Genomic DNA, 13,634 nt, shown 5'->3' on the forward strand with positions numbered 1-13,634 from the left:
ATCGATCTCATTACATAATACCGATTCTTGCACCGATCGCAGTGTGATAGTAGCCTGCAGATATCTTCACTCCAGGCAAAACTCACGTTGTTTTATCAATGTTTTTCTCAAACCATTCACTGATATGTGATGGTTTTTAGCCATCAGATATTTTTCTGTCAACCACTAGGGTATGATAGCTCAAGTTAAACAACAACGTCGTTATGGCATGCGGAGTAACCGTGGCTTGCATTCTCGAAGACGTCATCAATAATGGCGATCAACAGAAACATGTTCATTTTCTATTTGTATGTGAATGAAAATGAATCATTCCCTACCTATGAGGGTGTGGCAACGAAATTACAACCTTCGGGGAAATTCATGAATGCCCAACCTTCGGCAGGCATCGTATTAGACATTCATGAATTACCCATCGATTGCGATTTCGTTGTCACATCCTGTAGGTAGGAGAAGATTATATATTAATCATTGATAGTTCACTTCATGAATCTATTCTTAATCATATTTTATTTCAAAACTAACCTAGCTGCAATATCTTCATTTGCTACCCGGCATTATTAATATACATATGCAATGAATTGGATTCTTTTGTATCTATACATAATATATACTAGCATCAAACTCTCTACTAAAGCATATTATTTTTGCATCTGAGATCGAACACAGTCATGATTGATTTACTGTTCCTTGTTCTAGTCGTAACCTAGTCTAGGTCACAAAAACATAGAGACACCTTATACAGAATAGAGGTACAATTTATTCACCAAACACGTAATAAAAACATATTCTTCAATATGGCAGTATGTTTGAATTTTGTAGGTTTCATTCTGAAATGAATTGTTATTATTAAAATTAACAGTACAAACTAAATCCACGGAAATTGATTTCTAGATAAGATACAACTTCTCTAGCAAGGGGTATTCTGTATGATTCTCTTTCTAAAACCCTTGGCGGATAACTAAAATTCCGGCATTGCGGCACCTGCTGGATCACCGCAGTTGCGCCCCTTCCACGAATTATATACCAATAATTAAAAATACCAAAGATTTACATGTGTGTGAGTTATTTGTTAAATTAGTTAAGATAAATTGTCACGAGATCGAAGTTTATCTTTTCATACTATTTTATCTACATGTATATGGATAGCAACATATCCAAGTACTTCATTTAGCTAGTCTAAAACAATAATGTTTTGACTTAATAGTAAATATGACTTCGCTGTAAATCTGTTGTTGACAAACATGGTATGCCTCAATGGTCACTACCATCACAGCTGTTCAGTTTTGTTCACATATAAAAATAGCGTTTATATTAGTCGGCTGAACCTAGCCGCATCCAAACAGAATTTGAATTAGGAAACTTTAGTTTTGACGCGTGATACACCAAGCGTTTCGGGGAGAGTATTGTACTGAATACCATTGGCTATCAAAGTTGGATGAAACACATCCGTCCTGAGGTAAACAATAAATTCAAGAATATTTCTAATCTGTCCATAAATAAATGAAAATATTACAACTATATCATACATCCTTAACAGTAATCTACCTTGCACTGTGCCAAAAGCTTCACCGTTTTATACGGATTTCTACTTCTTCTTAGACAATGGAATATCAGAAACTTTGAATACACTTCGGCATAGCAAACTAATATCTAGAAGTGTCAATTATCCTGGTTACCGGAACATATCAAGGCGCCTACGCCAAATGTTATTACAAGAAATATACTTGGACAACCTATATTATGTCGCGGTGTACATGTAGGACAACTGGTATTGCATCACACAGAAATGTACCACATTAAACAAACTGAGGATACAATCCTTCATACTTTGTTGAATTTCACTACTTCGATTCAACAGTTGCTAGTGAATTCCTGAGGAATCTGATAACAACTGCTGCTACAAGAACGAGGCCAATGAACGCTAATGGAGTGTCACCAATGTACAGCATGAACCTGCCCACTGCTATTGCACCTAGGCCAAACGTGCAACCAAATATATTTTCAATCTGCAATGAAATTAAAAGGGTTATTTGTTGTTAATTAGAGACACAGCTTTAGAAGTAAATTGATAGTATATTAAAATGTATTGTTGTTTTTAGGTATTTCCTTTCATTGAAGACATGTGTTCAATATGTTCACCGTATTTACATGATAATGATTCGAGGTTGAAAATATTAAATATTATTGTAATCTATCAAAACCTCTTTTCATTTGAAATGCATTATATGTCATACTTATTTTGAGTGTCAAAGCATCAGCATTGGCATCAATACATATTATAGACTTCGCACAAATAGCGCAATTAATACAATAAATGGATAAAGTGTCTAAACGTAAATGTATAGAATAACAAATACCGCTTAATCAAGACAATGTAACCTTAATTCATCATCTCTTAAACACGGAAAACAGGAAATAAAAGAGCCAGGTTTTTATTTACATATAGCATTTTAGGATATTGATTTAGGTATTGACAATTCACTCCTACACAATCTGTATATCGATTAATATTACTATTATTATGTATCTCAATACCATGTTCAACATCTTAAACATGTCATTGAATGTATAATTTAAATATGACAATTATGTCAACGTTATATATGTTCAACGGGCGTTTTAATTAGTTTTAATTATATGTATTTCCTGAGATCATATCCAGGCTCACCTGCACCGACCACTTTACGCCATATCTCAGGTAAACAGCGAAATGTTCACAGTTATTGGAAAACAAGCTGTAGTCGATCGGACCAATCATTTTCAGCGCTCTTTGTACTATCTCAGTGTTGCTAAGAGCCCTTTAAGTAAAACAAAATACTGTTATGTATTTTTTACTACGGCAATATTATCCGAAACAAAGAGAGAAACAATCAAACGAAACACGATCATCTCTCCTTTTAATTTTTAGTTCAACCTATTTTAGAAAAAAACTTTAGGTTTCTGACATTCTGCCCATGTAATGCGTAGCCGTGTTAACCCATCGGTTTAATTGCCTGAAATTCTGGCTGGTTGAGTGACGTATAAAAATCAGAAGTCATCTGCCCAATCACCTGAGTTTTCGCTTGGTGCTTTGGTTTCTCCTACTACACTACCACTTTTCGTAAGCTTACACCCAGAACAAAGAAAGTGACATATATTTTTTTAATTAAATTTTAAAAAGTTTATAGAGGTTAACTAAAGTCTTGTTAATTATTATTAGTCACAACTTCCTGTGTTTCCATAACCTCGACTTCCTTCAATACAATATAATGTAGTTATTAGTTACTTTGTAGAACAAATCACTTCCCTGAATACTAACCTTAGATAATGATCCAATCTATTGTTTCGTTTTGCATTACCACGCTTGTCAACTTTAAAAATGTCCTCAATTTTCACACAGGCCTTGACCTTAAAGTTTACGTCACAACATCGGTCCTTCACACGTGACTGTTTTCTACTAGCATAGCCAAGAGGTGTTACATGAACGATTTCCCCGTTACCTAAAAACAGATATATATATATACTTGATGTCAGGTATAACAAATAAGACATACTTATGTAATGCACATTAATTGTAGATTTCTTCGTCCATCGAATTGACTTAAACACCTTAACGATATATTGAAAAATGACTTAACGAAATTATCGAAAATGGCTTAAAGAAAGAAGTACCTAAATAAACACCCCAGTGTGAATATAGGCCTATATTTCTTCGAATTTCAATCAGGTCTCCAACTTTCCACTTTTTGTACCGGCTCATGCTTAAAGCAAACTTCTGTAACATAAGTGATGAAGCTCATGCTTAAAGCAAACTTCTGTAACATAAGTGATGAAGCATTACTTCATTTGATACTTGACATTGTGTGGAGACGATATAATTTAGAGATGTGATAGATTATTTGCAGAAGTCATGGTGGCCGTGAGATGAAACTGTCCTGAAATGTAAGTCTCATTTAAGTATTGATATCAGCATTTTTTAATTTCATCGGGTTATGAAATAAATCCTGTTTGCAAACTTTTGTGAGAATCCGCTACGCACACAGTTTGTAAATAAATTTGTTTTTATAGCCCGTTCTGACCCACATCGGGAATGATTCCATCAATTTTCCAAGGGATTATTTTTTTCCAAATCCATTCAGTTTTCGAGCCATTTTCTGGTTTTATTTCTGCATAAAGGTATGAAGAAAAATAATCGGTCAATCAAAAAGTTGAATTTAATATGAAAACAAAGATTTTTTTTTATCTTTAAGTGCGAGAGAGGTGATGTGTGTATAACTATACTTCTATCTTATAGAGCATATTTTTCAGTTATATTTTTCCATTTTTTATTCATGTGATTGCATAGTTACATGCACTATGTATATATTATGTGATGCATAAATTACCTCTTGAATGAATCTATTTAAAAAAAACATATGTTGCCACAAGCCCTACACCTTTTAGTCGCGAGGTCGAAACCCATTACAGTTGTCAGGTACTGACCGCTGGTCGCTAGTTATTCTCCGGCTACTCTGAGTTTCCACCATTTTAAATGACCCTGACTGTTAACAGGGTGTTCAACTAATCGATCCTACAAAAGGTAGGTTATGTACATGTATGTTATTGTAGATACAAAGGTTACAAATATAAACAGTCAATAAATCGATTTAATGTGATATTGCATCATTGTTTATAGAGGCATGTAGGGGATTCGTGAAATCAACTAAAGCCTTTTTCTGTGTAAGTGGAAAAATACGTGTTACTGCGTCATATCCATATCCGATTGTTTGTGTATAAGGAGTGGAAGTATACAGAAAATAGAATGTTATTATACAACGTGTTAATCGTAAGAAGGCTGTTTACTTGTCTATTTTTAGTTTGGAAAAACAAACTATTGTAAGCTTTATATACGAGATATCAATTACATATCTTACTTTTTAAGGTTTAAGAAAATATCTTTATCTTTTAATAAATTAAATGATCTATTAATTTAAGATGAGAAGTAATGCACAAATCATTTCCGTTTGTTTAATTCTTGTCCCAGTAACTTCAAAGCGTAACTACTTATAACTGAGGGTCACTAATAACATCCATTCATTTATTTTTGAATTCAGAATAATTTATCCTACTTGGGGTTTTTCTGTTTATTTTACCGTTTTGATGCAAGAATGTCTCTTGCGTCTAAATAAAATATCACTAGTACATGTACATGCAATATCAAATATTAATATCGATAACTGTATATAGTACAACATAATGATACTTATTGTCGTATATTGTGTGAATAGAGATACTACGGTTCACGATTATCATAGTCTTCTTATTTTCAATTATATACCCTTTCAGTGACAATTAGTAGAAATTTACTTTTGTATTTACAAAACGTAACAAATTTTTTGAACTTCATATACGTATAAATGTCATTTAAGGTATCAGACCCTTTTATAATTAGTGATATTTTGATTGCCTAAATATCACTTCTTAGGTATACTTGAACATGCCTGAGTTGATAAAAAGTGCATCAAGCCTTAGCGTAGGTATTACTGTTGACTGGAATATTGTTGTGTTGTTTGTAAGTCTTTGGCAAAATATGCAAAACATGGTACATTTCAATTTAGTAAATCCACAGTGTTCGATACATGTACATATTTCTGTCACCATATAACCATATCATTATGCTAAATAGTGTTTATAGTGTACTAGGAGTGCTTATTTGACCGGATTCCACTTTACAGATATTGCCATTCAAATGTCAGCTATAGTTTATAAAATCTATACCCATGGTCTATGTTATAAAACTTTCACATTTAATAAATATAGAAAGATTAAAGACAAAAACACATTCAACTAAATGAATAGTGTCTTACCTGCTGCCGATCAAAAGGGCAAGGTACGTATACAGTATATATAGATAGATAACAGACAAAAAAGCCCTTTATGTTATTGATCGCAAATTCCGTGTCATATATCTTGCTGAAAATCGATAAGATTATCATAAGTTTGTGGACATTTATCCAGGTCAAAATGTTTGGCAACCAATGCGTGAGCTGAAGTGAAAGTAAAATTGATTCATTCCGGTCAAACTTCTAAGTGCACATCATTCCAGTTAGGCCAACTTTCCTTTCTTCACACCTTGGTCAGACTTGGTCACACCTGAGTGATTATCAGTTATTACAATTAATGAAGCTCTTTTTTGATTGGTCAAAAATTTGGAAGAGAGACAGGGAATTCCATGTGTCTATTTGTCAACCTCTGAACTGGTGTTCATTAGTCTCAGGTTGACATTGCATTTTGTCAAGACCTGGCTGATCTGTCTAGACCAATGAGAAAACGGCAAAACTCACAGTCATATAACAAAAGAAATTATCTTACCCTTCTCGAACAAAACTATTCCAAAATTGGTAGAAATGGTTTCAAAAATCACATGTTATTCATATTGCTACCTCTGTACTCACTCTACCCGTTTAATCATTGTACATATATATAGGGTAGGTTAAAACAAGTGAATTCTTGTATTGCTATGTTCAGTATTTTAAAACAAACGACAATTCCGCCCATATATACATGAGCGTTATGTGTATAAAGACTTATAAAGGGGTATTCTACGATGGCCGAGAGCGGCCTGCCATTATTTTTAAAAAATAAAAATGTCATGACACTTTTTAGTCGAAAAGTGTCGGGCAAATATTTTTTAATAAAAAAAAATCTGTCATGACACTTTAAAGTCAAAAAGTGTCATGACACATTTTTTACTGTGAGGTAGAGGAATGAGAGGAATGTCAATGTGATATAGCACAGAATGTGTTCTGTTCTCAGGTTTAATCGGCAGGATTAAGTTGATGAAAGGCGGCAAACAACAGTATTTATCACAACATGAAATGGATAAAATGATAATTCCGGTCATAAATCGTACTATACCTAACGGATTGACAATGAGATGAGAGAATATTTACACAATGCTGATTAACAAAATGAAAAGTAGAAATTTGAACTTTCTTAGCGTGTAGGTGTAATATTTCATGCTGTTATCGTTTTACTTCTGAATGTATATCTGGAGAAATGTTACTCAGTACTAAAATATCTTTAACTATTACATGAGTGATGATAGTAACATTATTGAAATAATATATTTGTAGCATAGTTCCCTATAATTAAACATATACTTACCACCAGAGTCTCCTGTAACGATTGATTACACTTGAATGACTTGTTAGTTTTTATTGTCTGGTACTCTAAGCACTACGGTAAGTAAGTGTAGAAGTGTAATGTTGGTTAATAACATATGAAATCACAATATGCATTGTAAAAAGCGTCCTATTTGACGTACATTATAGTGTAACATTCAATTATCATTTTATCCATTTCATGTTGTGATAAATACTGTTGTTTGCCGCCTTTCATCAACTTAATCCTGTTGTGATTAAACCTAAATAAAATCTGTCATGACACTTTTAAGTCAAAAAGTGTCATGAAAGATTTTTTTTTTATTAAAAAAATATTTGCCCGACAATTTTTGACTTAAAAGTGTCATGACAGATTTTTTTTTTATCAAAAAAATATTTGCCCTACACTTTTCGACTAAAAAGTGTCATGACATTTTTATTTTGTAAAAAATAATGGCAGGCCGCTCTCGGCCATCGTAGTATTCAGTACGATTCTGAACCTGCGCCGATCGCAGTGTGATAGCTGCCTGTAGATATGTGATAGGACCGTTATCTGCTAAACGTATGACTAATATAATCTGACACGGGACGTCTGTCATTTGGGGAGCGATATATCAACCCGAGTACGATATTTTGGTTAGTCAATCCGAGCCATGTAGGCTAAGGTCGGGGGTTGATATAACGCCCAAAATGTTTCACAGGGGTTGAGCTATCCCTGCCACAGGACAGGCCTATCCTATGCTTGATTCTTTTTCTCCCATGTTTAAACGGAAAATGATGGAAACTAAGTTGTTTAGAAACATCTTTATTTGACGTCAGCACATGGACCTCGCGATACGTCAAAAGCAATGACGTCGCCGACAATAGTTGACGCATGACTTCACGACATTGTCTTGTGCGTGTGTTTTCCATAGCAACCGCAGGACTAATAGAATCTTACATCTCAAACTCATTTAACAGTATATCAATATATTATTATGCATCTATGAGCAAACCGCCATCATTGATTGACTGAGTGGTTGATGAGGGTTCTAACTGCCCTTGCTTAAGTAGAGGCCGTGTGAAGGACACGACAAATATAGAACCAACTCATACATACTGTAGTAGATACACAATTTATTCACCATAAACATAACAATAAAATATTTTTAACAACATTGTATAGCATTCTATTGGCAGTATGTTTGTTTTTTGTAAATTTTGAAATACAGGAAGTAATTTGTACAATGATAGTACAAAATAAATGCACGAAAATTGATTTTCAGATGAGATACAACTTCGCTAGCCAGGGGTATTCAATACGTTTCTCTCCCTGAAATCCTTGACAGACATCCAATCAAAACTAAAGTTCCCGCTTTGCGCCACCTGCTGCATCAACGCAGTTGCGTCCCTTCTATTTAAGCTCCTATCATTGTTCTATGTTGTGAAAAATGCAGCACCCTTTGAAACATGTGTTATATACGAATGATGAATGAGCTATTTGTTATATTAGTTCAAATTATTTGCCACGAGATCGAAGTTTATCTTTTCGTACTTTTTTATCTATTAATACATTTAATTATTAACTAAATAGCAAACATGACTACGCTGTGACATGTTGTTGACAGACATGACATGCCTCAATGGTCACTGCCATCACGACTGTTCAGTTTTGTTGACACATAAAAACGTGTTTCATTGGTCGGCTGAACCTAATCGCATCCAACCAGAATTTGAATGCAGAAACTTTTTGATGCGATATACGCCAGGCGTTTCAGAGAGAGTATCGTATTGAATATCCTCGGTTAGCGAAGTTAGATGAGACACATCCGTCCTGAGGTAAACATTCATTAAAAATATTATTTGACAACTTAATAAAATCTCAATCTTAAAGCTAAATAACACAAATGATTTTTGCAACAGTGTTCCGTCTTGGAACAAATGGCCCCAATGATGACTCGTGAAGGTACGCTATGGTGTGTTTGATTTTCATAAAATATCCTTCCAAATGAACACTCATTTAAGATTTATATATCCATCCAAGAAATCACATCAATACCTATCACCTCACATCAACATCTATCCACTTTCCCACTTATATAACATTTATACCTTTCAACGTACACGTATTTCATAATACACTCTTCCAGCCAGCGTATGATAAAAAGACCTTACTAAACCTGTATGTACATAAATAAATGAAAATATCACAGTTAGATTACAACCTCCTTAACAAAGTTATCTCCCCTACCCTGAGTCAAAAGCTTCATCATTTTATCTGTTTATGCGGAATTCTACTCCCCGAGCATTACATCTTCGATCTTACACAGTGGAACGTCAGAAACTTTGAATACACTTCGGTACAGGAAACTCATATCTACAAGTGTCAATTATCCTTACCAGAATGGCAAAGTGTCACAATTTGCATAGATGTGTCCACATTAAACAACTCTTAGATTAACGCGACTATGCCAAATGCTATTACAGGAAACATGCTTGGACAACCTATTATTGTGTCGCGGTGTACATGTAGGACAACCGGTATCACACAGGGATGTACCACACTAAACAAACAGATGGTCCAATATTTGTTGCATCCGAATCCAATCATCCTTCATAGTTTGTTGACTTTCACTTCTTCGATTCAACAGCTACTGGCGAATTCCTTCCTGATGAATCCCATAACAGCTAGTACTACTGCTACTACTAGTACCACACCTACGAAGGCTATGGTAGTGTCACCGTAGTCAATCATAAGTTTGCCGACTTCTGACGCACATAGGGCAAACACAACACCAAGTATTTTTTCAATCTGCAATGTAAGAAAAAGAAATATTTGTGGATATTGTTTTAAGCATTGTTTTTTTTACCTTTATATGAAGAATTATTTTCAATATGCTCATCGTATTTATATGTATATAATAATGATTCGAGATTGAAAATATTAAAGTAATATGTGCCGTAACTTGGCGAAAATGTTGGCATATTAATTTTTCTTCGTTATTATACTGAAAACCATAAGGTTTGATGAATTACGCCGTGAAAATCATTCAAATAGCTTCAGATGTCTTATAAACGTTAGTTACAACACAGAAATTATGTACTGTAAAATTGTTTTTTTTTATGTCTTATGTATGTTTAAATGGAAACTTTCCTGCAGAAATCACCTTACAGTTACTAATAACAATGTAAAAATGTGAAATGATATTGTTGACCGCAATTTGGTTTCATGGTCTGACACGAGCAGAAAAAAACGGCTCATATAACTTTAAATATAATTGCAATATACCAAACTCTTTTCAATTGAAATGTATTATATGTCATACAGTGGTATATTATTTTGAAAGTGAAAACATCAAATTATGCATTAATGCATATTACAGACTTCGCACAATTAATACAATACGTGGGTAAGTGTCTAAATGTAAATGTATAGCATAGCAAATACCGCTCAATTAACACAATGTAATATGTAATTCTTTATCTCTTAAAAACGGAAAACAGGAAATAAAAGAACATGGTTTGGCTCTTATTGAAATATAACATTTCAAAAGGTATAAACAAATTTGATCTTATGTTACAAAAACTTTTTCATAACATCGACCGGCAAACTTGACCATAATTTTCATTACCTGTATTTCCTGAAATAATGTTTAGACTCACCTGCATCGACCTCCTCACGCCATATCGCAGGTAAACAGCGATATGTTCACAGTTGTTGGATAACAAGCTGTAGTCGATCGGCCCAGCCATATCCTTTGCTCTTTGTTCTATCTCAGATTTGCTAAGAACCCTGTAAGTTTAACAAAATTTTGACTACGGCAATATCTTCAAAAGCAAAATAAGAGAGAAATATGCAAATGAAACACGATGATTTCTCTTAATAATCTTTAGTTCAACATATTTAGAAAAATAACTAATGAAATGGAGTGACGAGTTTTTGCTCAGTACCCCGGTTTCCACCTACAACACTACATCTTTTCGTAAGCTTACATCAAGGACAACAAAAGTGACCTAACTTTTGAACACTTTTATGTTTAAAAAAAGTCTATATTCTCCAAAAAGGTTCACTTGTAAACTTTTGTTCTTAGCTTCCTATGTTTCTGTGAACTCGCTTTCTTCAATAATATATAATCTAGTTATTAGTTTTCAGGTTCTCTTACTCAGTACACTTAAACACTAATACTAACCTAAGATGACGATCCAATTTATTGTTTCGTCTTACATAACCAGCTTTCTTGACAACTTTACAAAAGTCTTCAATTTTCACACAGGCTTTGGCTTTCATGTTATATGAATTTGTTCTATTAGCATCGTCACGACCTGTTACATGAGCGATTTTTTTGCCACCTACAACAGCGAAATAAGTTCATGATATCAGGTATAAAGAGTAAGGCGCACTTTCGGCGTAATGCACATTAATTGTAGCTTTTGTCATGCGTCGATTTTACTAAAACGGTTGTATAACGACATACATTTGTATTCATAAATGACTTAACGAAAATATTGATAATGGCACAAAGAGGAAATTACTTAGATAAACACCCCAATGCGAATATAGGCCTAAAATTCTTGGCATTTCAACCATGTCTCCAACATCCAATGGCCGCTTCTTGATCCGGAAACGCCGTGATCGCTTGTATGACTTGCTGTAGTTCATTACCAGCTAAGTCTGGAAAATAAACCATACTTTAAATCAAAATTCCGTGACATCATTCTATTGTTTTAAATAAAACATTGTGTGGATACGCTAAGATTACATTGTATAATTGTATGAGCCACGCTGGTCTAGAGGTTAAGATGCCCTGACATACTGCCACACGCCCTACACATCTTAGTCGCGAGTTAGAAACCCATGGCAGTTGTCAGGTGCTGACCGCTGATCGATGGGTTTTCTTCCTGATGCTCCGCCTTTCTGCCATGGACTCAACCTGCCGCATCCCCCCCAATTAACCAATCAATCAAACAAAAGAGTGATGATGTACTTACTATTATATCATTATTAGATCAAATCCTATAAACAAATCAATATTCAATATGCCATGATTGTAGAAAGAGACAACATACTACGTTTCACCATCACATGTATCGCCAACTCATACTTATTTTACTTGTGTAGTTTTAAAATGAAGCTCATATACACACACACATATATATATATATAAACAGGTCATTGTACATAGACAGATAACAAATTTAAAGTAAAAAACGTACCATCAATTCTTACCTTATACAGTTTTCTAACAACAACATGATCGCATCATTGTTTGTACGGGCATAAATACATGAGGAGAAATCGACGTAAATCTGTGTAAGTGGCATAATAAGTGTTACTTCATCATATCCATGTGAGATTGTGTTTGTGTAAAAGGAGTGGCAGTATACAGAAAATAGAAAGTTATTGACACCACGTGCTAATCGTATGACGATTGTTTACTGTCTATTTTTAGATTGGAAAACCCATAACTATTTTAAGCGTTTAATACGAAATAACAATAACTTTACTATCCAAGGTTTCAGGAGAACGCCTTTTCTACTTTTAATACACAGCATAATATAGAATGACATGTGAATAACATGGAATGTGAATTTGTGTTTAGATGAGAAGTATAACGAGGACAAAATTCATTTCAATTTGGTAGATTCTTGCCACAGTAACTTCACAGCGTAACATGTTATTGTTCAAACTACAATAACAAACTGAATGTAACATAATTCTGATGAAATCAGAATAACTAGATCATGCTACTTGGTTTCTTTTTCACATTTTCGATTCAAAAATGTCTGTCGCATCGAATTATCAGTAGAGCATGTGATATCAATATTGATATTCATACCTGTAAAAAGTGTAACATAATGATAAATATTGTCGTATATTGTGTGCATAGAGATACTACGGTTCACCAGTATCATGCTCTTTTTGCTTTTCAATAATATACCGTTGCAGTGACAACTAGTAGAAATTTACTTTAGTATTTACAAAATGAAAAAAAATATTTATATATATATTATAAAAAGATTATAAATAGTGTCTTACCTGTTGTTATTCACAAAGATAAGGCACATATAAATAGACAGATTACAGATAAATACGTTCCTTACCTGCTATTGTTGACAGATGCTGTGTTGTATGTACTGTCACTTTCTCGCAAATCGATATATGATTGCATCATTAACATAAGTATATTGCGACTTTACTACTCAAGAAGCATGCGCAACCAAGTGACACAAGTAAAAATTAAAGAGGTCCAGAGGTATTTCTTAATGTCTATATTTAGACCGAGGGTCAGGTTAATGATTATCTGATAAAAAGTATGTGGTGGTTGAGTGAAATAAATAGAACATAGAACTGTTACTGAATCAGATCCATATCAAATTGTTCAAATAGAAGGGCCCACAGTTAAATATTTCGAAAGGGACAGTGAAAATATAGTGATAATAGTTCAATATCTAACTAGATGAGAAAAGGTGGAATTTAAGATCTATAAATAGCATGCCTAAAATACCAGTGTTACAGATTTCAAGAGGTCATCT

The 13,634-nt window shown here is 33.8% G+C and overlaps 2 protein-coding genes across 6 annotated transcripts; both read right to left on the reverse strand.

The window, feature by feature from the left end:
- Window positions 1-535: 535 nt before the first annotated feature.
- LOC138321887 (phospholipase A and acyltransferase 2-like) lies at window positions 536-6,446 on the reverse strand. 2 transcript variants are annotated; one of them, XR_011208361.1, is made up of 4 exons: window positions 6,331-6,446; window positions 3,299-3,479; window positions 2,669-2,798; window positions 536-2,006 (listed from the first exon to the last, which is right to left on the reverse strand). XR_011208361.1 is itself a non-coding variant. In XM_069265892.1 (4 exons), the coding sequence occupies exons 1-4, from the start codon at window positions 3,737-3,739 to the stop codon at window positions 1,842-1,844; spliced, it is 564 nt and encodes a 187-aa protein (XP_069121993.1). In that variant the 5' UTR covers window positions 3,740-3,746; the 3' UTR covers window positions 536-1,841. The 2 variants fall into 2 exon arrangements, 1 of the variants encoding a protein (XP_069121993.1); XM_069265892.1 differs by lacking the exon at window positions 6,331-6,446 and adding an exon at window positions 3,652-3,746.
- Window positions 6,447-8,217: 1,771 nt separating this feature from the next.
- On the reverse strand, window positions 8,218-13,357 carry LOC138321890 (phospholipase A and acyltransferase 2-like). Of its 4 annotated transcripts, none has more exons than XM_069265900.1 (5): window positions 13,203-13,357; window positions 11,634-11,772; window positions 11,291-11,450; window positions 10,764-10,893; window positions 8,218-9,912 (listed from the first exon to the last, which is right to left on the reverse strand). In XM_069265900.1, exons 2-5 carry the CDS (start codon window positions 11,758-11,760, stop codon window positions 9,745-9,747), a joined length of 585 nt encoding a protein of 194 aa, XP_069122001.1. In that variant the 5' UTR covers window positions 11,761-11,772; window positions 13,203-13,357; the 3' UTR covers window positions 8,218-9,744. The 4 variants fall into 4 exon arrangements, with proteins under 4 accessions (XP_069122001.1, XP_069122002.1, XP_069122000.1 ...); XM_069265901.1 differs by lacking the exon at window positions 13,203-13,357 and adding an exon at window positions 12,328-13,112 and having other exon boundaries at window positions 11,646-11,772; XM_069265899.1 differs by lacking the exon at window positions 13,203-13,357 and adding an exon at window positions 12,315-13,104.
- Window positions 13,358-13,634: the final 277 nt, after the last annotated feature.

This window comes from Argopecten irradians, chromosome 4, assembly GCF_041381155.1.
Source record: "Argopecten irradians isolate NY chromosome 4, Ai_NY, whole genome shotgun sequence".
Taxonomy (NCBI): Eukaryota; Metazoa; Mollusca; class Bivalvia; order Pectinida; family Pectinidae; genus Argopecten; species Argopecten irradians.

Coding starts and splice junctions, on each gene's coding strand:
- LOC138321887 (XM_069265892.1), bottom strand. CDS start 3,739: ATGAGCCGGTACAAAAAGTGGAAAGTTGGAGACCTGATTGAAATTCGA. Junction 3,480..3,651: donor ACACTGGGGTGTTTATTTAG/GTACTTCTTTCT, acceptor ATCTGTTTTTAG/GTAACGGGGAAATCGTTCAT. Junction 2,007..2,668: donor GCGTAAAGTGGTCGGTGCAG/GTGAGCCTGGAT, acceptor ATTTCATTGCAG/ATTGAAAATATATTTGGTTG.
- LOC138321890 (XM_069265900.1), bottom strand. CDS start 11,760: ATGAACTACAGCAAGTCATACAAGCGATCACGGCGTTTCCGGATCAAG. Junction 11,451..11,633: donor GCATTGGGGTGTTTATCTAA/GTAATTTCCTCT, acceptor TCGCTGTTGTAG/GTGGCAAAAAAATCGCTCAT. Junction 9,913..10,763: donor GCGTGAGGAGGTCGATGCAG/GTGAGTCTAAAC, acceptor CTTACATTGCAG/ATTGAAAAAATACTTGGTGT.